General features: G+C 41.9%; 1 protein-coding gene across 1 annotated transcript in view; it reads left to right on the top strand.

Annotated features, from left to right (window-relative positions):
• The first annotated feature begins 474 nt into the window (after positions 1 to 474).
• The window catches only part of NCAPG2 (non-SMC condensin II complex subunit G2), a 52934-nt gene continuing 26571 nt past the window's right edge, over positions 475 to 26837 (top strand). The window contains exons 1-11 of the mRNA XM_015428985.1: positions 475 to 550; positions 6288 to 6393; positions 8995 to 9183; positions 11606 to 11720; positions 12788 to 12948; positions 13627 to 13761; positions 15902 to 15996; positions 17577 to 17646; positions 18916 to 19002; positions 23158 to 23253; positions 25633 to 25758. Coding sequence (XP_015284471.1) covers positions 6316 to 6393; positions 8995 to 9183; positions 11606 to 11720; positions 12788 to 12948; positions 13627 to 13761; positions 15902 to 15996; positions 17577 to 17646; positions 18916 to 19002; positions 23158 to 23253; positions 25633 to 25758 — 1152 coding nt within the window. The 5' untranslated portion in view covers positions 475 to 550; positions 6288 to 6315. The remainder of the gene's footprint in view (positions 551 to 6287; positions 6394 to 8994; positions 9184 to 11605; positions 11721 to 12787; positions 12949 to 13626; positions 13762 to 15901; positions 15997 to 17576; positions 17647 to 18915; positions 19003 to 23157; positions 23254 to 25632; positions 25759 to 26837) is intronic.

The raw sequence follows: 26837 nt of genomic DNA, 5'->3' as shown, positions 1-26837 counted from the left end.
CTTCATGTATTCCTGGCAACTATCTCGGCCCACCTGGAGGCTGGCATCCCTAACTGCACTATCTCGTGAGGGAGGTTAGTTCGGGAGGGAGCTTCAGTTACGTCTCCTCCGACTTTCACTCTTAACCACTAAACCACGCCGGCTGTGCACCTCTTTAAGCGCTATGCAAAATAAGAACAGTGCCACCCGCCAAGGGATCCGAAAAAAACACATTATGCAGGTCTGCAAATCCTACCCGGCAAGAAGAGGCCGCCCAGCACTTTCCCCCCCGAGACACGCACAAAGCACCGTTTCCACTCGCGATTAAATCACAAGAACGGACCGATTAAAGACACAGCGCGACTGCGCACGCGCTTCCGGGAACGTTCGAAGACCGGAAGACACAACCTCGCTTTTCCTTTCCGCGCCCTCCTTTCAGGAAAAGCTGCGCGCGAGTTGGAGTGCGCGCGCATGCTCGGTGACTGGTGGAGGGCGGTAGTCGTTTAACGGCGGCGGCCGCGGGAGAATTCGAATCGCATTCCGTGAGCGCCAAGTACACGGATTCTATGAGGTGATGAGTTTGAGGGCGGTGGGAGTCGGAGGGTGTTGCTCTCGTTCTGTTCTGTTCGGTTTGTGGGATAAATCTGTGGTGATAGTAGGAAACACGGTACGGATTGGGGTCGGAAGGACGAACGTCCGTCAGATCCCACAGGAATAGCGTTGTCAGTGCCTTGTAGCCAAAGCAACGAGCTGTCTGGTTGGTTCCTTAAAGGGTCGCGCGGTCTGTTGCTTGCAGAAGCCTTTATGAGTCAGAGCCCGTTTCAGCGGATGCAAGAAATGTTATACTCGGTGTCAGGTATATATTAGACACACACAAGGAGAATGTGGAGGTAATGTTGCTGTAATTTTATTTATTCACTTGTTTGCTTATTTATTTTTCATATTTATATCCCGCCCTCCCCAGTGGGCTCAGGGCGGCTCACAAAGGCAAGGTAAAACCGAGCCATAATTAAAACAGATGATACATAATAAAAACATCCAACATTAAAACAGTGGTGCTCAGTCAATTACTAAACGTAAGTCCAAGATGGCTCAGCTCAGTTCTTCTCCAGGATCTTCTAAACATTCCCAAGTTCTTCCTCAGGGCCTCAGACGTCCTTTAGGTGCAATGGCAGTGATGGTATAGTGGGGCGGCGGCTCCTACTCAAAAGCCTGGCGGAAGAGCTCCGTCTTGCAGGCCCTGCGTAACTGCATAAGGTCCCGCAGGGCCCGGATCTCCCCCGGGAGCAACAACCCTGTAAGATAGGTTAGGCGGAGAGTGCGTGAAATGAGGCTGGGATATCAAGCAGCCCAAGACACAGGTATAATTCATCATCGTGGAGTGCACATTAAAAGAAAACACCAAAATCCAGTCATTTAGCTAAAATACATGTTGCTTTTCAGTGTGTGGTGTCCCCAGAGTGGCTTATGAAGCCTCTTATACAAAACAGCCACAATAAAATTACCCCCGTTAAATAATAAGGTTGAAACATGTAAGATTTATTTCTTTATTTTATCAAGTTGATACCCTGCCGCCGCTGCCCCCCCCCCCCCCCCCCCCCGCCGCAGGCTTAGGGGAGGTGCTTTAGGGCTGGTAAAGAACTAGAGACATCAGAAGAATTCTGTTTGCCTCCCCAAAAACTGTTAAGGGGGGAGCCAAACAAGCACCTCAGGGTAGGACACTGCAGTCTTGATGCCACCACTGAACAGTGTGTCACATATTGTCATCTGATGAAAGGGTGTCTCACACACAGCAGTGTTTGCTAGTTAATCACAGGGGCAGTGTAGATTAATGTTGGAGAATGTGATCCCATCTAAATGGCAGTAGACCACTTCAAATGAAATTAATAGTGTACATAACAAGGGATAACAGGTTTCTGTGAGTCTAGTCACTTCTAGTTTTTATTAAGACAAAGAAGGATAGTGAGCGATCTACATAGGCATTCCAGTTCTGTAGCCAGTGTAAAATAGAGGATAAGAGAATGAGTTGGGATCTGGAAAGTTTCTGATTCAAAGCCTCATTCAAAGCTTCATTTGCTACACTGTCACCCTCTCACCCAGTTTAGAGAAATCCTTTTGGAATGCTTTATAATACATTTGATTTTTCACCTGCCTGGCTAACTTGGTGTCATCTCAGACACTGCTCACCTCTGATTCCAGAACGTTAATTAATTAATTAATTAGCACCAGTCCCAGAATTGATCCATGTAGAACTCCGGTCTCCATGGTGAGGAGTGTATGTGTGTGTCAGAGAGTGGTGGCTTGTCATCCATAACTTGTCGTATTTTAGGAGCTTTGTACATAACAAGTAGGAGCTGCGGTGGCTCAAGTGCCTGCTCGCAGGATGGGCGGGGTATAAATATAATAAATGAATGAATAAATAAAGTGGTTAAGACGCTGAACTGCAGGCTGTGGAAGGTCAGTAATTCAGCAGTTCGAGACCAAAGTGTGCCGCATGACGGAGTGAGCTCCCGTCTCTAGTTCCAGCTCCTGCCAACCTAGCAGTTCGAAAGCAAGAAATTGCAAGTAGATAAATAGGTACCACTTCAGTAGGAAGGTAACAGCGTTCCGTGCGCCTTGGTGTTTAGTCATGCCAGCCACATGACCACGGAAACGTCTTCGGACAGCGCTGGCTCTTCGGCTTTGAAACGGAGATGGGCACCACAACCCTAGAGTCGGATTCGACTGGCTTTCGAGCAAGGGAACCTTTACCTTTTTTTTACATAACAAGTAGAAACGAATGATTACAGAGCCAGGGAAGTATGGGTTAGTATGTTTGGGAGAAACTTGGTTTCAAATGCTTACACTGCTGTGAAGTCCACTGGGTGACTTTAGGTCACACTCTTTTTCAGCCCAGCCTCCTTCATGGGGTGGGGGTGAGATCATAATGGAGAAATGCCACCCTCAGCTTCTCGAAGAGGGGGATGAAAGTGTAATTGGTAAATATTATAATGCTTGTTCACATGTTTCGGTGGAAACAGAATTCTGTGTTTTGAGCAAGCTTAAATTGGTCCAGCCTTCAGTGTCAAAAATATGTGGTTGGAAGTTGGAAATGCCCGTGCAAGACATTAAGTGGGGTTACAGTAATCACTAGCCATCCATAAGCTTTAAAAACTCTGTAGTTAATAATGAAGAATGATTGTTTATTTGTGCATTCATAGTTTCTGCTAAGGTCTCAAAGCTGTTCCTATGTACATAATGACCTAAAATGACACACATCAATAAAATATTTATCACCACCAATATAACATTTGATTAAAAAAAGGGATTATCATCAACAACAGCAAAGATTTAGAGGTCAGAGAGGCCTGACCTGGATAGTTCAGGCTAGCCTGATCTCATCAGACATCAGAAGCTAAGCAGAGTCAGCCCTGGTTAGTGTTTGGATGGGAGATCAAGGAAGTCCAGGGTTGTGATGCAGAGGCAGACAATGGCAAACCATCTATGAATGTCTCTTACCTTGAAAACCCCACATGGTCGCCATGAGTTGGCAGCGACTGGATGGCACTTTCCACCTCCACTAGTTAGGAAAAGCCAAGCAAGCCAGCAAAGTGTTCCATTACAGAAATGCTCAAAGGGTGGCAAATGAGGGAGATGTAGTGAATCAAATAGGTAGTGCCCTGAGGCATGTATGTTTAGTGACAATAGTGTGCTAGGGCTGCTCTAAGAGTTTGGGGTGCAAAGCATGGTTTTGTTTATTTTATTGTTTGTTTATTTCAGACATGTAGGAAAACAGTGTTGCAGTTCTAAGCACAGTAGCTAGGCTGCAAGTTCCCTTGTCAGGCCACAGCAGGTGCTCCTGTACACCCCACTGTGATCTCTTACATGGATAACCATCAGTGTGGATTGACTAAATACTGTAATTGCTTAGGTCTTGAAGCAGTTTTACTTATTTAGAATACTATTTATCCCTATTTTCTCCAATACTGATTATTCAAAATGTAATAGTCATAAAAAATGTACTTACAAAAGCATGTACACCCTCAAGAGGCTTCACATGCATAATGAGCCCCAAGGATGTCCCACTTCGGTGGTGTCTGCTGCCACGGTGTGAAAAGGGCCACAGGCTGAAAGCCATAGATCCCCTTGGCTCTTGTTCTTCCATTGTACTTCCAGCTACAACTTGGTTTTAAATTACCTGCAGAAAGGGATGAACGGGACTTCCGGTCTACGGAACAGCGATGGGGGACGCTCTCCCCACGACAGGGAAGGGCGAATCGCACACCAGCGGCCTGGAGGGGTGCCACCTCAAGTGACACCCCCGTGGAGCCTTTGCGTTAGGCTCCAGGCTAGGGGGCTTTTGAGGGTCAGCCTCTTCGACAGCGTAATGCTGGAGAATTGAGGCTCCCCTCCACCCCAACGGTCCAGTCGCTGAGTGGCCTTCGGGCACAAGCTGGACTGACCGGGACAAGTGCCGGAGATCGAGCGAAATGGCGTAAAAACCGAGCGCAGTCAGAGAAAATGACCAACAATGAACGTGAGTTCTGAATAAAACGGAGTAGTTTTAAAAGCGATTCCCCCCCCCCTGATGAAAAAAGAGATTGCAAAGAGGGACGCCTTTAGCTGTTAACGGACACGAAGGGGGAGAGGGGAGGAAGAAAACCGAAAGTGTTTTGAGAGACTTATCTGAATTGTGAAGTCGTTTGGCGAGTTTTCCGAGTTGCGTGGAAGTGGTAGAAACTGTAAACAAAACGGGAAAGATGGCGGCCCAGCAGAGAAAGTTTAAAATGAAGCCGGGCAGTCAGAGTCCAAGACTGGAAGAGGGAACAGATGTCATCAAACTCCTGGCGGATATGCTCAAGCCGGTGATGAAACAACTCGATGGTATTAACCAGCAATTGACTGTGATTAATAAAAACTTTGCAGCACAGCAGCTTCAGCTGAACGAAACAGAGAAAAAAGTGGAGCAGGCAAATGAGAAAATTAAAGAGATAGACACCACAAGCAAGAAGTTGAAGAAAAGGATGGGAGAAGTGGAAACGAAGCAGAATTTCCAAGAGAATCAAGTTTTTCAGCTACAGATTGAAAAAGCTAACATGATTCTCAGGTTTCAGGGAGTTCCTGAAACGGATCGGGAAGACCTGAAGAGGGTGCTCAGTGAGATCATCGCTCCAGTTGTAGGCTTAACAGCGGATGAACTTGTAAACGAAATGGAGTCAGCCTATAGGGCATACTCCAATTATATTAAAAAAAATAGCCTACCTGGAGAAATAGTGGTCAGGTTTTCAAGAAGACAATCTAGAGATGCCATTTTAAAAGCAACATCAGCAACTCCACTAAATATGGGAAATGTAATGTAATCATCAAAATGTTAAAGGACATTCCATTTGAAAATAGACAAAAGAGGAAAAATTACAAAGACTTAATTTCTTTCCTTCAAACTAATGGGACATCGTACAGATGGGCAGTTCCAGAGGGTGTTATCTTTAAGATCAATGATTAAAGAGAGAAGAATTTTTGAGACGTCAACTGGGGACAGAAGAAGAGTCAAAAGAGGAAGAAATGAAGTCTAGTGACTCTGCTACCTCTGGAACAGAAGAGGACTCTGCGGCAGAAAAGAGTGCAGGACCCGCCAGAGTGGTATACGATTTTAGAGACAGAAAACCGAAGTAAAGGCAGAAGGACTTGGAAAATGGCCTTTTGAAGCGAAGAACAAGAAGATCAGAGATTTCTCTCATAACTAATAAAATAACATATAAAAAGTGAACTGTTATAAACAAGAACTCTACAAGAATATTGTGATATTAACACTTATAGTACTAACAATTTTACTAACAGTGAGATGATCTCCTCCTCTTGGGGTTTTAGTTTAGTGTGGTTTGCTTTCCTTTATCCGTAGTTATAGTCCCTTCCCTAATATTTCTTTGTAGTTTTTGTAGTATTTGCAAAATAAAAAAATATCCCTCCGGGGATTTAAAAGAAAGAAAGAAAGAGATGAAGAACAGCTCGGCCCCGGTCTTCTTCAGGCGGCTTTAATGCTCCTAGTTTCCTCCCTCCCTAAATTACATGAACCAGCTTCAGTTTTGAGCTCTTCGTGATTTAATAACCAGAAAAGTGAATTTAACAATATTTAGGTCACAGTGTGGTTCTCAAATACACTTTATTTCACAGCGATACAAGGGGTGAGCCCTGCAGCAGAACTCCACATCTCCATAGTGAAACTCTTATTTTTTGAAATGCTAATGTAGTAACCTTGATCTGCATCAGTCTGACTTGTTGTTCGATCATTAAATTGGATTTTCTACTCCAGTGTTTTCTTTTCACCTTAGGCTTTTGTGAATTGTAAAACGCTACAACATGGCAAGACGAGAGGCGTTTCTACAGGCTGTATTTAATGGTGCCATTGATGAATTCTTGCATTTTATCCAACTTCATGTAAGTAAATATATTTATGCTCACAGTGGGAGGTGGGAAGAAAACTCATTCTGGTGGGTTTTTTTTGGGGGGGGGTTTGTTTTTGTTTTTTGAGAGCCAGCTTCCAGTTAAGACGGCAGGATAATGCTGGGTAGTCCAATCCCCAGCTTGCCTTCTGGATAAACTGCACTCAGCCCATCTTTTGGGAAAAGTGTAGAAGGGTGTGTGTGCAAGACAGAAGACAATGCAGCCTAATGCCTGCTGTTCTTTGTCACTACTCTGAAGCTGTGTGGCCTTTGGCCACTTCAGTTGCAGGATCTCTTTGTAGCCCATAATTCTTAAGTTGCCTCCCTCAAGTACTGGACAGTGGGGATATGATCTCTCCCACACGTGCTTATCTCTTCTAAGAGCAAATTCCTGCCTTTATTCAAAGTATCAGCAATAACATGTGTATAAGGAGCACTCCCCCCATTAATTATGAGGCAAAAACTCAAGGCCATGATATAGCAAGAATTCATTCCTCATTTGGTCAACTGGCAGCCACCCTTGGTGCAGAGCAAAAGATTTGCCAGAGCCATATAATCAAGATGGGTGTTCACTGTGGGACTGTACCTTTTATAATCCTTTGTCTGTTTGTGCTGCATCATTTCATACCCTACTGTTGACCGAACAGTGGGATATCAGGCTGTTTTCCCATGCTGATGAGGCAATGTGTAACAGGATGGCCCCTAGAAAGCCCAAAGTTTCAAAATTGTTCATATGTATTTTTAAAAAGCAGCATAAGATCTGTCTACACATTTAGAACAAAGTTTGAAAACAGCTATTTTTTCTGTAAATCTGTGAAGCTGCCTGACACCAAGTCATACTACAGGGCCCATCTAGCTTACTGTTATTTGCTCTGACTGGCCATGGCTCTTGGACAGGGAGAGGTCTTTCCTGACAGCTATCTGGGATCCTTGAACTGGACATGCCAGGCATTGAGCCAGGGGCTTTCTGCATATGAAGTTATGTGCTCCGCCACTGTGCTTAAGAGCCAACAATGCTGGATTAGAGTAATGGTCTATCTAGTCCAGAATCCTGTTTCATGCAACAGCAGCCACCTTGATGTCCCAGAATACCTACAAAGGGGGCACAGACACCACAGAGGCCCCTGCTGTGTTGTCCTTCAGCACTGGTGGGGGGGGGGTCATTGCAGCTAATAACACCAGTAGATGAATCTAATCCCCTTTTAAAGCCGACTAAACTAGTGGCCATCCTAATGGCATTGACTTCCACAAGCCATTAATTCTTTGGGTAGATAAGTACTTCCTTTTGTCTGTCCTGAATTTGCCTCCCATCAGCTTCATTATGTGCCTGTGGATTCTAGCATTATGGGATAGCTGGAAGACATTCTCTCACTGAGCCATGGCCCTTTCTCTTTTTCTTCCATCTTATTATTGTATTTCCCCCCAAAACAGTTTTATTTTAAAGACAAAACAAACGTAACATAAAATGAGGACATCCACATATTCTTAAGATTTCTTATTTTAAAAAACTCATATCTAAACGTATGTTATTTTGTATGATTTACCTTGTACATTATTAAAAGTATAGTATTTGTGTCCTTAAAGTACATTGTAAGTCTGTATATTTTATTTATTGGATTCTTCAAACCATTTATAAAATCTTGACCATGTTTCCTCAAAAGTTTTCTCTGGTTGTCCTTTCAAAATTAAAGTTAATTTGTCCATCTCAACAGTTTCCAAAAATTTTCTTAGAATTTCTTCCCTTGAGGGTACGTCTTTTCTTCTCCAATATTATTATTGTATGTTGACCACCGCCACCATTTTTTAGCACTTTGACATCTATGTTACTGACACTTATGATTTTATATGATGTGGTTTTACTTATTTAAATGCTGTGTATATATATACACACACATATATAACCTGTAAGACACCCCTGAGCCTGCCCAGGCAGGGAGGACGGGATACAAATAAAATAAATAAATAATTGATTCATCTTTCAAGGGGTTAAGCTGGCAATTGAATTGGATAGAAATGCTTCCTCTCTGAAAACACACCTGACAGATGTTCATTCTTGCTTATCACTTCTCAAATGGTACTGAACTGTGTGTGTGCGCGTGCGTGCGTGCATGCACGCACCTTGGTCCTGTTGCCTGGGGTTTGAGTCAAGTTTAAACCGCAAAAAAAGTTCAGGCTAGACCTGAAGAGATTCTTCAGTTTTGCTACAAAACAAGCTGCCAAGGGAGGCTGCAGAATCTTCTTCCTTGTATGTTTTAAAAAGATCTGTCAGTAATAATACAGCATCTGTTGAGGATGATTTTTAGTATAAGTGGAAGGATCTGGAGTGGATGCTTCTGTGGGTAATTCTGTTAGTCAAGGAAGGCAGCTTTGTAGCTTCATTTCATTTGATTAGCTTTTGTATTCTGCTGTTAAATCCAATATTTGGTAGAGTGGTGAGCAAACTGCTTTCCCTGCTCTTATTAGATGGATTTATTTGTTTATTGAATCTCTTAATTTGGCAACTGGAGGCCAATGAAAGGAAGAACTTGTCTTTCTGCAGAATGGCATTGAACAGGAAGCATGCTGTTCAGTGACAAACTTGTTTCTCGTTTCACAGAAGGATGCAGCTGATTCATTCGATCTGAATGAGCTGTTTCAAGAACTATCAAGGAAACAGAAGGAAGCCTTATGGGAGAAGTTAAAATGCTTGTTAACGCAGGTTTTGGTAGATGATCCAGTAGAGGAATGGCAGAGAGTTGGAGAGGAATGTGATGACGACATGGAAATGGGGGGAGCTCCCAGAAAGGTGATTCTTTATTTCAACTATCAGTTGCATTTTATTTATTTATTTTAAAATGTATATCCTGCCTCTCCATACACTCAACATGGCTTACAATATACTGAAGTTAAAATACAGTATCAACAAGGTGGAGAGGAATCAAAAAGTACTGCAGTACATTGGTGGTGGTGGTGGAAAGTGTTGTGAAGACACAGCTGATCTATGGCAACCCCCCTGAATTTTCAAGGCAAGAGATACTTAGAGGTAGTGTGCCATTGTCTGCCTCTGCATCCTGACCCTGGTATTCCTTGGAGTTCTCCCATCCGAATATTGGCCAGGGCCAACCAGTACCCTATCCTCAACAAACCAGCAGAGAAGAAGAAAAGGAAGAAGAAGAAGATGGCAGTACATTGTGATTTGGAGTAAGCCACCATTAGCCACCAAAGGCCCCCTTGCAAAGAGTTCTTTATCTCTTGCAAAAGCTTAAAAGGAAGGTGCCCTGAAGATCTCTTCTGAAAGGAGATCTGACTGCGATCTCGCAAAAGAGGCTTCTACCTGGTGAATGGAATGAAGAATTGGTCTTTCACTCATGAGAATCCTGGGTCATGAAGGGCTTTAAAAGGTACGAATCAGCACCCTAAATTGAGCAAAGAGTGCCGCCATTTCTAAGGTGGCATTGTGTGCTTAGAGGCATATGATTGTCAATAAACAAGCAGCTTCATTTTGCGCTAATTGAAGTTTTTGGAATAACTTTGAGGGCAGCCCCACGTAGGGTATGGTACAGTAATCCAACCTTGAGGTAACACTAACAGAAGAGTCAAAAAGGTTACAGCAGAGTAAAGAAGGGAGAATAATTTGTGAACTAAATTAAGATAATAGAAGGTACACTGCAATTATCAGTACAATCTTATTGCTCTCTCTATATATAATATTCTTATTCTATCGCTCATTATATTCTGAAATAGATTAAGATGGGTAGCCGTGTTTGTCTGTAGCGGTAGACGAGTATGAGCCCAGTAGCACCTTAAAGACTAAAAAAAAATTTCGGCAGGGGATGAGCTTTCATGAGTCACTGCTCACTTCTTCAGATACAGCTAGAATGTGAGTCCATCTGTACTATGTATTGGAAAGTGGAGTGATTTCAGATTTCAAATGACATAAGCAGGCAAATAGCAATGGAAAGTGTGATTTGATTAGGTGTGATATGCGTGGAGTAGGCATGGATAACTCAGCATTGGTAACAAGACAGGAAACCTAGGTCATGATTCAGTCCAGGTGGATGCATTGTCTTGAGATTAGAAAGAGAGACTGCTGAATTGCAACTGATAACAAAGTTCAAGACAATGCATCCACCTGGACTGAACTGAGACCTAGGTTTCCTTCTATATTCTGAAATGTTTTTGCTTTTTTATGGCTTTAAAGGTTAATTAGTTGTTTGAAAATCCAATATATTCAATTTGATGTAAACATTTTTGTGGCTCTTACCTTGTGCTCCAGTAGTGGGAAATCTTGCATAAATGTTCCATTTCTCTATGTCCTGCACTGCTATTTTAACTTGTCTTGTGTTGGCCTTCCAGTCAGCCATCCATACACAGACCATTAATTGCTTTGCCACATCACATACTCTCAAACTGGTCTCTGGTTCTTAAGGAGTCCCACTGTAAAGTTGTAGAATCTATCCTGTTTTCCATATGGGGGTGGTGTGTGTGTGGATTTCTTCCTTTTTTGCCACCAATGTAAATCTGGTGAAAAGGACCTGTATGGGTTTGATTACAGTGAAAAGAGTTTAAGTTAAATATTTTGGATCCCTCATTAAATACTTGTGAATTTCGGGGGTGGTGGTGGTACGTATCTCTTGAGGCATGGTGACAATTCACAGCTTGCATTAGACACTTTGCTATCATGAGGACTGAGCCAGTGTGGTTTAGTGGTTCAACTTGGGAAAGTTTGGTTCAAATGTCTTGACAAGTAAGTCACAGAATGACCTTGGAGCAAGTCCCTCTCTTTCAGCTACACCTATGTCACAGGGAGATTATGAGGGGAGCATAGGCCACATAGTAGAGATAAGCCACAGGGGGGCCAAACGTCAGTTGGCACTGCTGGCAAAACAGAGCAGATGAGCAGGAAAGCCTCCATTACTGCTCTGAGGCAGGGCAGAGTTCCACACATCCCTTCACTGCTTGCCTGTGATGAATGGCCTTCTGGCAGCTTCTCCTTCCCTTGAGTTCTAGCATGAATTGCAGAGGACTGTGTGAGAGGTGGAAGATCCTTCTTCACTGTGTGCTGGCCTCACATAAGGCAGAACCAGATTATTTCTTACTGAATGTTTTTGTTTCCTCGAACTTCTTCGGTAGGGATTCCGTTGTAGCAGCTTCTACTTCACAGCCTTGTCAAATATCAAGTGTACCTTTTTCCTTTGTAAAATGTTAACTGTCTCTTGAATTTTCAGGAGCAAACCACAGCTGTAATCCAAGGTGTGACAACAGTGGTTACTATCTCCATACCTACAGTAGATGGAAATATAAACTGCAGAGATCTCCTAGAATGTGCCCTGATATTGAATGGTATGTTTCACATATGCAGCATGCTAAAACAAGACTTAAATATGATGTATCATTATATTGATAATATTCTGAACATTTTCCATATGAGCCTGTAAAAATTAAAATAGCAAAAAGGTCACATGTCAGCAGTCTTAATTTTGGTCTCCTGGCTTTTAACTTTCTGCAAACAATGAGGTGGTTATTTATATAGTGTTTAACCTACTATTTCATGAGATTTTATTCTTCTGCAGTGTTTTTTTGAAAATCAGATTCTGTTTCTCATAATTGCTTATCTAACAGCAGATTTCTCAAATCAGTCAATAATTAAAAATGGTGGTCCTCTACCTTTTCAGATCTGAGATCCACCTTTAACCAACAGGGTGGGACCAGTTAAGCTATAAGCAGTTGACATCACATGACAGGAAGAGGGGGAGCCATAGCTTAAGTCTCATGGTGTCAAGGCCAGGACAGTGGTCAGCTTAGGAATGCCAGGGACAGGCAATTCAAGCCAGTACTAGGAGGTATACTATAACAAGCCAGTATGGTGTAGTGGTTAGTGTCAGGTTATGAGACTTGGATTCAAATCTCCTCTGCTGTGAAAGCTCACTGGGTGGCTTTGGTCAAGTCACTTTGTATGACCTATGTCACAGGGCTGTTGTGAGGATAAGGAAAACTACGCCACCTAAGATTATTGGAGGGAGGATGGGATAAAAATGTACCAAATAAATAAATAAAGACCTGTGGTACTCTTTGTTTTCTGCGTGTGCAAGATAGCATCAAAAAGGGGGTAACAATGCACGGTTTTTGCTCTTCAAAACGAGACATGCAGAGGTGGTTTGCCATTGCCTTCCTCTGCGTTGCAACCCTGGTATTCCTTGGCGGTTTTCCTTCCAGATCATTATGTTTCACCTCTCCTCTTTGATTTTCTTGTATTGCTGACTTAACCCCTACAGCTTTGAATAAAAATATTAAGACACATTTATAACAAAAACAGCTTTGAAAGGGTTTGGGAGACACATTAAACTTGAGAACTACTTCATTGTCAAAGAAATGTATTTACACTTGCAGTTTTGTTCAATTTGTTGCAGGGGCTCTTTATGCATTTCTGGACTCTGAGAAATCTCTGGCTGGGGCTGTCCAGCACCTTTGTGAATGCTGGTGGCAGAAGGGCCTTGAAGGGAAGGAACAGTTTGGGAAAACCGCTTTCACCCTGATTCTGAGAAACAGCTTTGAGAGGAAAAGCATTGCGGTATGTTACCTCTTTATCAATGTCCATATAAACTATTCATAATCTAATTGACACTTTGTGAGCTGGGCATTGTTGTCATAACCGTCAGCTGGCTTGAAGCACTTTTGATTTTTCTTAGGATGGAGGCATTGGAGTAAAATCCGGTGACCTAAAATTCTGTCTGCAAATTGTTGAGTTGGATGACATATGTCGATTACTGTTCCACACTATACTGCCCAGCTTGCAGACCCAGCTGTTGAGGACCTCAACAAGAGGTTCTCCAGTGTTTTCCATCTTGCTCTTGGATCAGCCAATAAGGCGCAGAAATTATATACAAGGGAAAATTCTGTATGCATTCCACTGGAGGACTTCATTCATCTGCTAGCCAGACACACATTTATATCTCCTTCTGCTATGTTGGTTATACTGTTACTATGCCTGTACACATGACTGCTCATCACGACTCCAGAATAATAGTACATATCCAGAGTATGATCAGTACTCCAGAATAATAGTATATATCCAGGGTATGATATATTTACATATATATGGGTTTATATACTTTAGGAACAGAGTATAAATTCATTACTGTGTTGACTGACAGGACCATCCACTCCGGCTTCCATGTCCGTCATCTCTTAATCCCCCTTTCCCCATTTGTAATCCTCGTGGAAGTGTAATTGAGTGCTTTTTTCTCAGAGTGCAGAGATAACCAAACTATGGCAAATTCACCAGGCTTTACTGTGCTTTGATTATGACTCTGAAGAGAGTAATGAAGTGAAGGATTTGTTACTTCAATGCTTTATGAGCATCAGCCATATTAAAAAAGAAGAGGTAAGCATACTTTTTTTCCTAAAACTGCTTTTCATGGTTAACCAAAGAAATGGAGAGTAGACGTACGGCTGAGATTTCTGTCATGTGATGTTCAGAACCGAAGGAAAGCAAAAAATTACTGTTTTGATTCCTGGAGTTCTGCCCTTCTTAATCCTCACACAGTTTGGCCTTTTCTGGGACCCTTTTTCCTGAACTGTTATTTTTGGACTTTCAGCCATCTAACTCCCATCCTGTTCTGCTTTCAACATAATTGAGCCAAGCATCTGCACACCTTCATCATCTCTGAAAAAGGAAGATGATCAGGGAGCTCAGACATGATGTCCCACTCTATGGTAGTTCTTTCCCAGTAATGTGTTCTGTGGGAACAAGGCACAGGATTTGCTCTGGGCCCTCAGCATCTCTCCCCTCCCCTGTTAGCTGTTCACCTCAGATGCTTATCAAGTACACCGTGGAAAACTGAATTTTCAGCATGACATCAGTAATTGTTGTGACTGGGACTTCCTTCCTTCCTTCCTTCCTTCCTTCCTTCCTTTCTTCCTTCCTTCCTTCCTTCCTTCCTTCCTTCCTTCCTTCCTTCCTTCCTTCCTTCCCAGTTGCCTTTTCAGAGGTGGTTTTGGCACAAATGGAATGTAGGGAACCAGTGTTTTTCAGCAGATCTAGGAATGGAGCCTGTCTTCTGAGCCTAAAATGAGTATGGGGTACCAATAAGTGACCTAAGGTGACATCTGTGTGCTGGAGTACATATAACTATAGCTCATGAAATATTGTGTTGAAATTATACTCGTGTTAATTATTAATTTCATTGTGAGTATTCATCACACATATGGAGATGGGGACAGCTCTGGTCTCAACATTCATTCCATACCTATGGTTGATGAACATGACATGGGGGAGAGGTTGAGGAAAGCCATTTGTTGGTACAAGTATTGTTTTTATTGAGTCACCTTGACAAGCGATAACATCTCAGTACTCTCAGAAACACTAACTTGGAAGCAAGCTCCACTGTACTTAAATAGGAGTTTGTTAAAGCAAGCATGCATAGGACTGGGCTGCTAATCCCGCTGGTCAAGGATGACAGTAGCAATGAGTCATTATCTGCACAGCTAGTAGCGTGTTTTAGTGTGTTCCAGCCTTGGTATCTGCACCTAATGAATGGAAAATGTGAAGCTTTTTACCTGCTATGTCATAAACTGAGTTTAAGGACTGTGGGCAAAGGCACCTGGGCAAAACAGCCAAATCTTGCCTACAACTCTGGAGCCCAGTCTGGATTTCTAAATGCTCCTTCTGCACATAACTGTAAGAATATTTCTAATAAAGTAAGAACACTTAAAAGATTGTTTTCACAGCTTGACACTTCTGTCAAGTGTTTTCAAGTGAAAATGATTCATGTAGTAATACAGGTGTTCTAGCGAAATTTAAACTGGAAAAGATTCCAGTGTGGAGAAGTGGGGGCAAAAAATAAAGTGCAGTTTGAATAGTATTTTTAAATAAGTTCAAAGCTTTACGTGGAAATTATTTTTCAGTTTTTAAAAATATTATTATTGCATGCGTTACATAATAGTTTAATAAAAACAATTGTTTACAACAATTTATAAAAAGCAGAAGGGTACATTTTATCTCTTTATTTCATTGCATAATAAAAATTGCCCAGCATTCACTGCCAATTATTTCTTTGCCTACCTGTGGTGGGGGAAAGTGACATCAAGTCACAGCTGACATGGCGACCCCTGGTAGGGTTTTCAAGACAAGAAATGTTCAAGGTAGTTTGCCATTGCCTGTCTCCACGCCATGACCCTGGTATTCCTTGGACTGACATCCAAATACTAATCAGGGCTGACCCTGCTTAGCTTCCAAGATCTGTTGCGATCAGGCTAGCCCGGGTTATCCAGCTCAGGGTTGTCTACCTACGGTGGAATGTAAATTTACTTAATAAAGCTACATTCCATATACAATACAGTTAAATCACTATAAGAAAGTTTGGTTTCCTAGGAAAGTAAGTATTGCATGTATGTAACTTTTTCTAGTAAAAAACCTCCCTTTTTCTGTGGCTTCAAAATTTTTAGAAGTTTTGTGTCTCTATAGTACTTCCAAACTTAAGCAGAGAATATGGCTTCTAATGAAGGAATGTTGTCTTTTACAGGGGAGAAGATTCCTGAGTTTTCTCTTCACATGGAATGTAAATTTCATTAAAATGATACATGGAACTGTTAAAAATCAATTGCAGGGGTTTCCTCGGTATGTTTTATTTATGTAAGATACATGTGCTGCTCTTGTTACTGTTCTTGGGTGCCATTTTGTTTGTTGCTTGTGTTCATGCTTTCCTGTGCAGTGTATATAATCCTACTCATATCTGCAACACCTAGAGTGTTTGGCTTTAAGGCGGATACAGTTCTAGGCTGAATGCATGCTTTTATATCTGTTCCATAAAAATATCTACTCCATCCATTAGGGGATGTTCTCCAATTGTTTTTCTTTATTAAAACACTTTTATCCTGCCTTTCTCGCCATAGGCAGTGACCCAAGGTGGTTTATGAAGTCACCTAAAGTTAGGAACTAGGTATTAAAATCAAATTAAAAACACCAACAGCCCTCTGTTTCCATTAATAAAATCCTCCACCCAATCTAATGCCCATCAAAGGTCAGCCCGAAAGGAACAGCTTTTTACTGCCTGCAAACTTGGGATAAAGTAGGGGCCCTCCATTCCAGAGCTTCTGATGTAACGGAGTGAGCTGGGTGGCAACCAAATGAATGGATTTAAAAGAGGGGCTCCAGTAACAGGAGGAGAGACTTGGGTGCTGTACAAGTTTATGTTGACAGAGGTGATTTTTCAGGTAGGCAGGTCCTACATCATATAAAACTTTAAAAGTCAATACCAGCACTTTAAATCAGACTCAGAAGTAAATCAATAGCCAGTGAAGCTGTTTCAAGATGGTAATATGCTCCCTCCTTTGGGCTGTCACTAACAGACAAGCAGCCATAATCTGTACTAGCTGAATCCCCAGCATGAGAAAGAGCAGTGTCTTCTCAGCCTTGCAATCATGCTTTTCAGTGCAAGAGTGTGGGCTCTGCTTTACGAGACAGCAGAATGACAGATGAGATTTTGTATAAACAAATATGAAGTGTTGCCTGGGGAGAAAAATCTGACTTTCACATGCATGCTGGGTAGCGCCTTTCTTGGCTGTGACTACCCAGGGAAGATCTCTTGGGATGCGAGAGAATGTGCGCTGAACATCTGCTCACTGGATACAAGTTCACAGCAGATAACAAATGAGATTTACTTCTGCAAGATGTGATGGTGGCCACTCATTTATTTGGCTTTAAAAAACAGACATACCCTTAGTCTATGCCATAAGTTTATCAGTGCCTATTAGCCATGGTAACTAAACAGACTCTTGGCATACATCTGAATAACAAACTGTATTGATGACTGCATGTTCAAGGTCCCATGACTCAGTGGTAAGCATTTGGCTTGTGTTCAGAAGATCCCAGGTTCAATCCCCGCCATCTTCAGTTAAAAGGATCAGGGAATAGTTGATCTGGAAAAACTCAACCTGAGACCCCGGGGAGCTGCTGCCCGTCATGGTAGACTGGACTGATCTTTGTAGACCAAGGATCTGGCTCAGTAGAATACAGGTTCATGGCTTCTTTTGAACTGCAAGCTGCCAAAATTGATTTGCGTGTGTGTGTGTGTTTTATTCTGAGGGAAAGACTGCACAATGCCTGGAAGCCTTTTAAAACTAAAGAAATGTGTATAAGTTTATCGTTCTGTGTCTGTTTTTTTCCAAATGTAATTGCCTCTTAATCTGCTAACACAGGTCCCTGATGACAAACATTGCAGAAATTTATTTCAGAGCCTGGAAAAAAGCTTCAGGGGAGATATTAGAGGTATATTGTTTTGAACTTGCTATACTTTCTTTATTTCAAGATGGGGGTTTTGCTATACTTTCTTTATTTCAAGATGGGGGGGGGTTTTTGGCTGTTAAGATGTTTTTACTCTCAATTATGCATAGGAGAGGCAATCCAGCTGTGTCCATGCTACAGTTAGGTAACTGGATACTACTTCAGTGATGCCAAAAGCACCTTTACTAGATCCTTAAACACAAAGAGCAGTTTTGCATCTTGGCTCTGAGACATGCATATAAAGCTAGCCTTTTTGTGGAGAAACAGCATTCATGGGAGACTGTCAATCATTGCCTTCACCAGGCTATTGACAGCCAGGAACAATTATTGAAACCGTATTTGCATCCACCCTCAGTATAAAGTGCAAATTGAAGTTACATCAAGCTGCTTCCACAAGTAGCAGAGTGGAGGGGGTAATGGGCTGCAGTGTTTGTCTTTAGATCTTTAGGGGGTTTGTCATCATCGCTCCTCATTACTGCTCCTGTCACTCCTTTCCAATTTATCCTAATTTCCTGGGAAGTCATTCACTGTTTGGCTAATGCAGGACCTGCTTGTATCTCTTTAATGGCACAGATGTGCAGAAACGTGTCTCAGCTACTGCGAGGAGGTGAAGAGCCTGTTCCTGTGTCATCTGATCTCAAGGAGCCTTAGCATCACAGCCTAGGATTGAATTCTTATTCATTTAGATTTGCTATTGTGCCCTTTTCTGTGAGCTCAGGAAAGTGGGGGAGGGAGCACTACATTTTAAATCCTCACTTTCTGAAATACAAAAATAAAGAGGAGCCGTTTATTACCATCTTCCCAATATCATCACTGAACTGTCTCATATTTCTTTTAATTACCCTGTTTTTCATTTCCTGAAGGCACAATATGGGCTAACTCTATAAACAGAGAAATGTAATAGGCGATACTTAAGGAAAGATGGTATTAGACAAAAACCAAATGATTGAAAATAAAAGTGGAATCTCTTTTTGAATGCATGTTGCTTAGCTTAGATTGTAGTTCTGTTGGTTCACAGTTGAGCTATAATTTGTGAGGCTTGTCATTATGTTCAAGAGATCATAGCTGGTTAATAATATGGGTTTTAAATTTGCATAATTATGTATATTAATAAAACAGTAATTCTGAGGGGGGGAAGTGTTGGTAGTTGCTTCTGCACATGCATGCATCATACACAGTCGTGTGCAACAGCTGTACATAGCAGCCATATGTGATAGGAAAACAAAAACCTTTGTGTATCTATTTTTGTTTCAGGTGATTGAGCATAATTGTATTCAGGATTTCATGCATCACGCAATTCATCTTCCCAGAAATTCCCCACTGCATCCTAAAACAAGAGAGGTGTGTTGACCATCTAAAGCAGAGGTTTTCAACTTTCCTATCTTTAGGGGAACATTGTTGATTATAAGCAAACTGTCTTTTAGAGAACCAGAACAATTTGAACACTGGACCAAGCTGAAGCCCAGTGATAGACAGTACAGTAATAACGAATTGAGAGTGTCCATTTTTTGGTACTGTTTAAATATCCCTAGCATGTCACAAGCATGTGACTGCTTTAGTATTAATACTTACTGTGATACCTGTTCCACTGCTGCAGCCACTGTGGTGTACTGAATGGAATGTCAAGCTTGAGGCCAAATTTCTGCTCAGTAATGAAGTTCACTGGGTGCCCTTTGGCTAGGGTGAGAGACAGTGACTATCCCATCTCACAGTGTTGTTGAGAGGATCAAATGGGACAATCTCAGGCAGAATCATAGAGTTGGAAGGGACCTCCAGGGTCATCTAGTCCAACCCCCTGCACAATGCAGGAAATTCACAAATGCCTCCCCCTCCACACCCTGAGACCCTTGAGTAATGGTAACTAGAAACTTGTAAATTTGAATGAATAGAAAAGTGGGCACTTCCAAATCTAAATCTCAGCCATTGTGAAAAGACAAAGTAATGAAGACTTGAATGCCATGGTTGGGAGGTCTAAAGGCCTACTTCTGGCACATCAGATGGCATGCCCAGTGGGATTTTTTTTACAGTTTTCCCCTTTGAAGCAAAAATACTTTGGTTTCAAAAATGGTTTATCATTGACTGTTATTAAAGGTATATAAACCTCAAATCCTAGTTATATAAAACTTAGTTGTGTGGGTGTTTGGCTCTCAGATAGTCGATGAAGATGTGATGATGTGTGATTGAAGTAAGTGTTTGAAGTGAATAATGAACTAAATACATGTTCTTCGTGGTCTCTGTGCAGTCCCACATATGGTTTCTATGCCAATGCAGAAGTAGCTCTAATCTGTTCTAAAACTCTAACCAGAAAGCAAGGCCAGCCTGAGGTTTTTCGGCACCCTAGGCAAAACTGGTGCCCCCCCCTCCCCTTGTGTCTCCCCCCACCGCTGCCGCGTGCCTCTCCGGTGCTCAAGCCAGGTGCTAAGCTGGGCGCATCGGGTGGGGGGGAGAGGGGGCTACAAAGCTCTTTGGAGGGCAGCCCTTCTGCTTTTTCTTCCCCCCTGCCCACTTCCCCCCGTCTCTCCTTCCCCCCGGGGGACCGGGACCCACCCCCCCAGCTGCGTGCGCCCTGTCCCCTCATGGTGGCGGTGGTCCACCAGTCAGGGACTAGATGCATGCAGGGCTTTTGGCGGGGGGGGGAGGTGCAGTTTGGTGCCCCTAAGGGCCGGCCCGCTCTAGGCGAACACCTAGTTCGCCTAGTGAGCAAGCCGGCCCTGCCAGAAAGGCACAGGTAGAGGCCGTTGCCCCCATAGCTTTGCAGGTTTCCTGAAGGGATACACCTTTGTTAGGCAGATGCAGCCAACTCCGCTTGTTAAGGGTGCTTGTGGTAGGTTCTCCTTCAACAGCACAAGGAGATAATGGATGGCACACACTTAGGTCAACATTGGGATGAAACCTTACTGGTCTTATTTGGGACACTGAAGAAGTTGTTGTCTTTCTGAAAGTGTTTGATTTGAGGGATATATAAAGAGAGTGTTCACTTCTTATCCAGGGTATACAATAAAGTGCTCATGCTTTAGCTCAAGAAAGAGGACAGGTAGGGTAACTTCTTGGAAACAGGCAGTGGGAGGAGAGGCCATACATCAGATTTAGAATTTATAACCATCATCCTACTCAGCTGAGTATCGGAGAGAGTAAAATTACAATAAGGAACGGACAATCACTGATGATAATAGAGACTGTGAGCCCAAGTAGACACTGGGTTGGATACTGTCAGCTTTTTCACTTATTCACACCTGATTGTCCTTCTTGCTACAGTCCCTGTTGTCCATGAAGATTCCATGTTCTTGATCAAATCCTTTGGCCTCCATCAGAAAAATTGGTTAGACCAATCCTGTGAAAACTGTATCATTGGTTGTGAGGGGTAACAAATAAAACAGACTGCCAGGCCATGGTTGTTGGTGGGAATGCCTGGTCACCATAGTGTCCAGAAGGTCTGGATGAACTGAGTGTATAGGTTGGAGATAAGATGTTCTCTTGGTAGCTACAGAGGCCTAGGGAATAGAATGAGGCTAAGGTAATATATATTTTGAACGGGAATTGGTGTTTAGAGAGTGCAATGATCAGCAAGTCTTCTGTGTATGGAAATATTGCTGACACTATACATTTTGTAGAAACATAGAGCAGTTGCCAATTGCAAAGGAATAATGCAGTTCTGGAGGTAGTGTGATCCTATACTGAAGCAAAGGTATCTTCTGTGTTTTGACCTTGCAGTAGTATGAAAATATGTTTACTGCAGATCTGTAGACTGAAATCAAGTGCCTGTATTGATCAGGATGGGTGGCCGTGTTAGTCTGTCTGTAGCAGCAAGAAAAGATAAGAATCTAGTAGCATCTTAAAGACTAACAAAATCTGTGGCAGGGTATGAACTTTTGTGAGTAGGGATGGGTATGAACCGACTGACAAACTGAAGTTCATCACAAATCTTGGCTGGTTCATGGTTCATGAAATGATGTTCACAAACTTAAAAACTGCCATGAACTTACAAGAATTTTGGTGCAGTTTGTAGTGGTTTGTGAAGAGCAGAAAGCAGGGGCCATTTAAACCAAATAACTGAGTGGCTGTCCCGCTGCTCAGCTGTCTGGAAACTCCAGCTTTCTGTTCCCCATGAAAAAATGTGGGGAGCAGAAAGCAGGGGTTTAAACTTTAAATGGCTCACAAACCGATAGAAACTGGGTTGGTTTACGAACCAACCTCTTGATTCATATGTGTTCATGGTTCGGTTCGAGGTTCAGCCCATCCCTATTTGAGAGTCACTGCTCACTCTGAAGAAGTGAGTAGTGACTCACAAAAGCTCATACCCTGAACTCTGGCAAAGTTTTTTGATCCTGCGACATCCTCGTAGTATAAGCCTGTGCTGTATTTGGAAACTGATACTAGCTATATGCTGCCTTTTTTGAAGGAAGAAGGAGACTGAAGAATGACGTTTAACAGGATGTTTGGACAACTAGCATTGAACTCAATAGTCTAGTCCACGGGTGTCAAACATAGGTCCCCGTGCCAGTACCGGCCCATCTAGGGCTCTTATCCAGCCCACGAGCAACTGGTCATTACCTTTATTGACAGATGACAAGAGGCTATGCATTATGTCCCCGTATACTGTAATGAGTAATGGGCGGTAGAAATGGGAGGGTGGGCATCAGGGAGTTACTTTAAGGAAATACTGTAATGTATGTTTGTGTTCTGAGTAAAAATAATATTGTTCGGTTTGCCCGTGTCCTGTATAAAGTTTATATCTCCGGTACCTCGCATTACATTTTTATGGCACACATGGCCTGGCCTGACAAAGTGACATTGATGTTAGAGCCAGCCCTCATAACAAATACGTTTGACACCTCTGGTCTAGTCCCTGTGATTGATTTTTAGGACCTAAGAGTCTGTCGTGATGGATTTCCAAAGTGATAGGAATAGTTCTGTTTTGAGCAGGATGTTGCTTGCTGCTCCCATCCAGCCTTATGCAGAGAGGCAAACTCTGCCTCAAGGGGGGGGGGGGCAGATCTGAGTGCCAGTTCTGAGGCTAGAACTGTAAAATATTCTGCAGTACAGAGCCAGTATATGTAATTGTACAGCTGACCAGAGAACTTTAATTGCAAGTAATCAATTTGTTTTTGTCGATAAATGTAATATGCTTTAGAAGCATAAATGTGGTGTAGTGGTCAAGAGTGGCGGGCTCTAATATACAGAACAAGGTCTGATTCCCCACTCCTCCTCCACATGAAGCCTGCTGAGTGACCTTGGGCCACTCATAGCTCTCCCAGAGCTCTCTCAGCCCCACCCCACCTGTCGTGGGGAGAGGAAGGGAAATATGATTGTAAGCCACTTTGAGATTCCTTAAGGTAAATAGGAATATAAAAACCAACACTTGTTCTAAAACCAACTTAGGAAATTCTCATTTTACAAAATGTAATTGGGTGAAATTAGCCATGTGTGTACATTTTTGTTTTTAACAGCTTGTGAAATGACCTCTTGTATCATTTGCATTGACTCTTGTTTTGTCAGTTGCTGAGCTATTTCCACAAACAAAATAAGTGTCGCCAAGGAGTTGAGGAGGTGCTATATAGACTATATCAACCTATTCTTTGGAGAGCACTGAAGGTAATTCACATGCTTTGGGTTTTCTTTTAAACATCTAGATTATTTTTGAAAGCTATACTAATTTTGGTACTAACAAATGGGAATCTTGTGGCATCTTTGAAGATCAGCACGTTTTAAACAGGGTTCCCCGGTCTTAACGAGCCTGTGGATATCTGCAATTTTGAGCACAGGCAGTGGGCACCAACACAAAATGGCTGCCGTGCAGAGTAGAGCCAATCACAAAACTTTGGGAGATTTCAAAGCCAATCACAGCCAGTCAGGTGTCTCTGGGTGCTGATAAAGGTGCTGCTACTCCTAGCATCTAGAGTTCGGAGGGCATACTGCTATTCTAACTAGGGTTTACTGGTATGAACTTACCTAACCCACCCTATCTATCATCCACTCACCATCCATCATCTTATCTGTTTTTAAAAAGCCATTGGAGCTAGTACCGCCACTTGGGTTGATGAATTCTGCATATTAACATCTGGTTAAGGAAACATTGCTGTGTCGGTCCTGAATCTAGTGCCATTTGGCTTCATAGGTAAACCTAGAGAAGAAATTCCCTCCTCATTATGTTCTTTAGCAGGGTTTTTATAGCCTAAATAATTAGGGACAAGGAAAGAACAGCCTTCTCAAATGTGAACCTATCCACATACTTGGGTCATTTAGTGAGGTTTAGGACTGGATGTTGCCACTATCAGAGGTGCATCTGTTTTTTTTGTTTTTCAGTGGCATTGAAAATGAGGAGCTCTTTTCCCAGGAAATATAAAGTAGTGGCAGATTACACAGTCTCTATCAGACTTTGGGTGCTTACAAAGTTTTGATTCTTTTTTTTTAAGAGTATGTGAGAGCTTGCCCTGACCTGGATGGCTCAGGCAAGCCCGATCTCATCAAATCTTGAAGGTTAAGCAGGATCAGCCCCGGTTAGGACTTGGATAGGAGTAGAGATGTGAAGGCTCGGAAAAAACCTGGAAAAATTCGGGGGGAAACGTTGGTTTTTTCCCATTTTTTCCTGAAGCCTTTTTTGTTTCTTTCCAAAAAATTGGAAAAATTGAAAAAAGAAAAGAAAAAAAATGATTATGGAACGTTTTATTTTAACATGATGAATAAAATAATTTAGGACAAGGTGTTCAAATATTTTCCAAATCATTTCTAAAAAATATGTATGGTATCAGATTGGACTAATTTCTGTGCACTGAGGACAAGCAAGTCCCAGGTTACAAACTGAACTCTCAAATGCAAGAACAAAATGCATTTCTTCCTTTAGGAGGTGCTATTGTCACAAGAAAAGAAAAAGGTTTCAGGGTTTTTTTTGCATGTGGGTGGCTATTCTGTTTCTAATAATTGTTTGGATACACTATATTTTTAATATGCTAGTTGTGATAATTTCATGCCAAGTAAAAATGTCCATAGTCATATTTTATGTTCCTAAAGTAACAGGATGACTTTCAATCTGGAGAAGAAAAAAGAAGTGCTAATGTAGCATTTTTTTCAATTTTTCTGAAAATTTCCGTGTTTTTTTTCGGGGAGGAAACGGGGTTTTTTCCGAGCTTCAAAATTTCTGGAAATTTTTCCATATCTAGATAGGAGACCACCAAGGAAGTCTAGGGTTGTTATTCAGAGGCAGGCAATGGCAAACTGTCTCTCAACATTTCCTGCCTTGAAAACCATACAGAGTCTCCATAAGTTAGCTGTGGTAAAAAAGAGAGAGAGCTCCCATGTTGTCATTATAGGAGGAATTAGCTATTTTGCACCTTTGTTCCAGTTTATCGCATGCATAACGGCTATAGCAAAAGCCTGCTAATTTAAAAGAAGCTAGTTCATTTATCTGTGCTCCCTTTCATACAGCAGCAGGCAATTAAGCAGGAAGAGAAATCTAACATTGTCACAAGGTTTGAAACTAAAGTATTGCTTTCATAATCAACCTGCAGCAGAGAATAGATGAAGCTTTTTTTGTTACATTAGCTGTTGTTCAGGGTTCTGAGCTCCTTGAAAGTTATATCATCACCACTGGAGAAGCAACAAGGAAAAACAACAGCTTGAATCATAGAAATAGAGCAGGGAAAATTAAAACAGAAAGCTATACGCCAAAAAGAAAGAGAGAAAAATAATAAAAGACAGCAGAAAATCTTAAGAGAACACGTTTTCACCTGTCACCCAAGCTTACTGTCAAGGCATTCACTGTGTGGAGGGGATTCTAGAACTAAGGCATTCTTGCAAGAAAGGTATCTCTGATCACCACCCACCTTTGCCTCCAAAGCTGGGGGTATGCTCTGGAGAAAGTCTTGATTGATCATAGCTCACAAATATGGTTAGTAATGTGCAAAAAAGATTTTTTTTCTATAACAATCAACAAAGCTGACTATTTCTCCTCCCCCACCCCCCTTTTTGTAACAGGCCAGAAACTCAGAAGTCCGATCAAACGCAGCGTTGTTATTTGTTGACGCTTTTCCTATTCTGGATCCACATTTTAGCAAAGAAGATACTGATAATGAAATTCAAAGGCAGTTTGATGAACTCTTTGTAAGTTCTTTGTGTCTGATCTACCCACCATCCCTCTCCATCAAACTGGTGATTTAAGATTAGCAAAATCTGCTCAGAAGTAAGGCAACTCAAGATGTTTAAGCACATTCCATTTTGCATACTAGTACTACTGCCTCATTTGGACTCTTCGCTGCTTGTATTTGTAAGAAAAAAAGTAGAAAAGTGAAAACCGTGATAAATATGTATCAGACCAAATAGCGCTATAAAGGTAACTACTAGCAGAATAGTGGCATGTATTCTGCTAACATAAAGGTTGTTGCATTAGGAGAAGTGTTGCTAAAGTTGCAGTAAGCTTTTGCACCTGGAAAATCTCATTGTCTCCAGTGGCTTATTTCCACTTACACAAAGGCATAGCACTCTTGGCACCCAAGGGGGGAGGAGTTCAACTCATCAATCAACTACCGCCTTCACTCAAGTGCAAGACTAGTTTTTTTCCAGGTATGCCATCAAAAACGAGGGGGTCATCTTAAATGTGCATATAAGTTACAGTTATGTCCAACTAATTTTTTTTGTATGTGTGTGTATAGCAGTTTTAGGGGGATTGTCTTACATTTAGGGTTGTCCTCCTTTTGCGTAAATCCAGGTAACACACAAAGTCACACTAGTGTATGAAATGGGATGAAACATGAATGAAGGAATGTCAGCAGTGTCATTTCAACACATTGCAGTAAATTAAATGAAGCATCTTTTATTTTAATACATTTTGATTTTTTTCATTTATAATTCAGTAGTGTAGTTAATGCATTTTCAAAATTGGACGTGGTAAGGGCTCATACTGCATGAGAATCAGGCCATGCCTCATTCTGCCACAAGTGTGGGAACTCTGTCCTTGTGGTAATGAAGCACCACTTACTTAGGGAAGAACACCACTGATGTTTCGCTGGATACATGCCACTGAATATTGATTCTCTCTCCTCCGTGATATTAAACTGTAACTTTATAGCACAGAGCATAAATTTATAATGTAGGATGATGAACAGTTGTACTGGTGATGAAATCCTAGACAAATGCCTAAGCTCATATTCTAGGCCTGGAGGAATTAGTTAATAAGTTCTGAA

Source organism: Gekko japonicus, unplaced genomic scaffold (genome assembly GCF_001447785.1).
Source record: "Gekko japonicus isolate JY-2015 unplaced genomic scaffold, Gekko_japonicus_V1.1 scaffold1303, whole genome shotgun sequence".
Taxonomy (NCBI): Eukaryota; Metazoa; Chordata; class Lepidosauria; order Squamata; family Gekkonidae; genus Gekko; species Gekko japonicus.
This window is presented reverse-complemented; position numbering and strand designations above follow the sequence as displayed.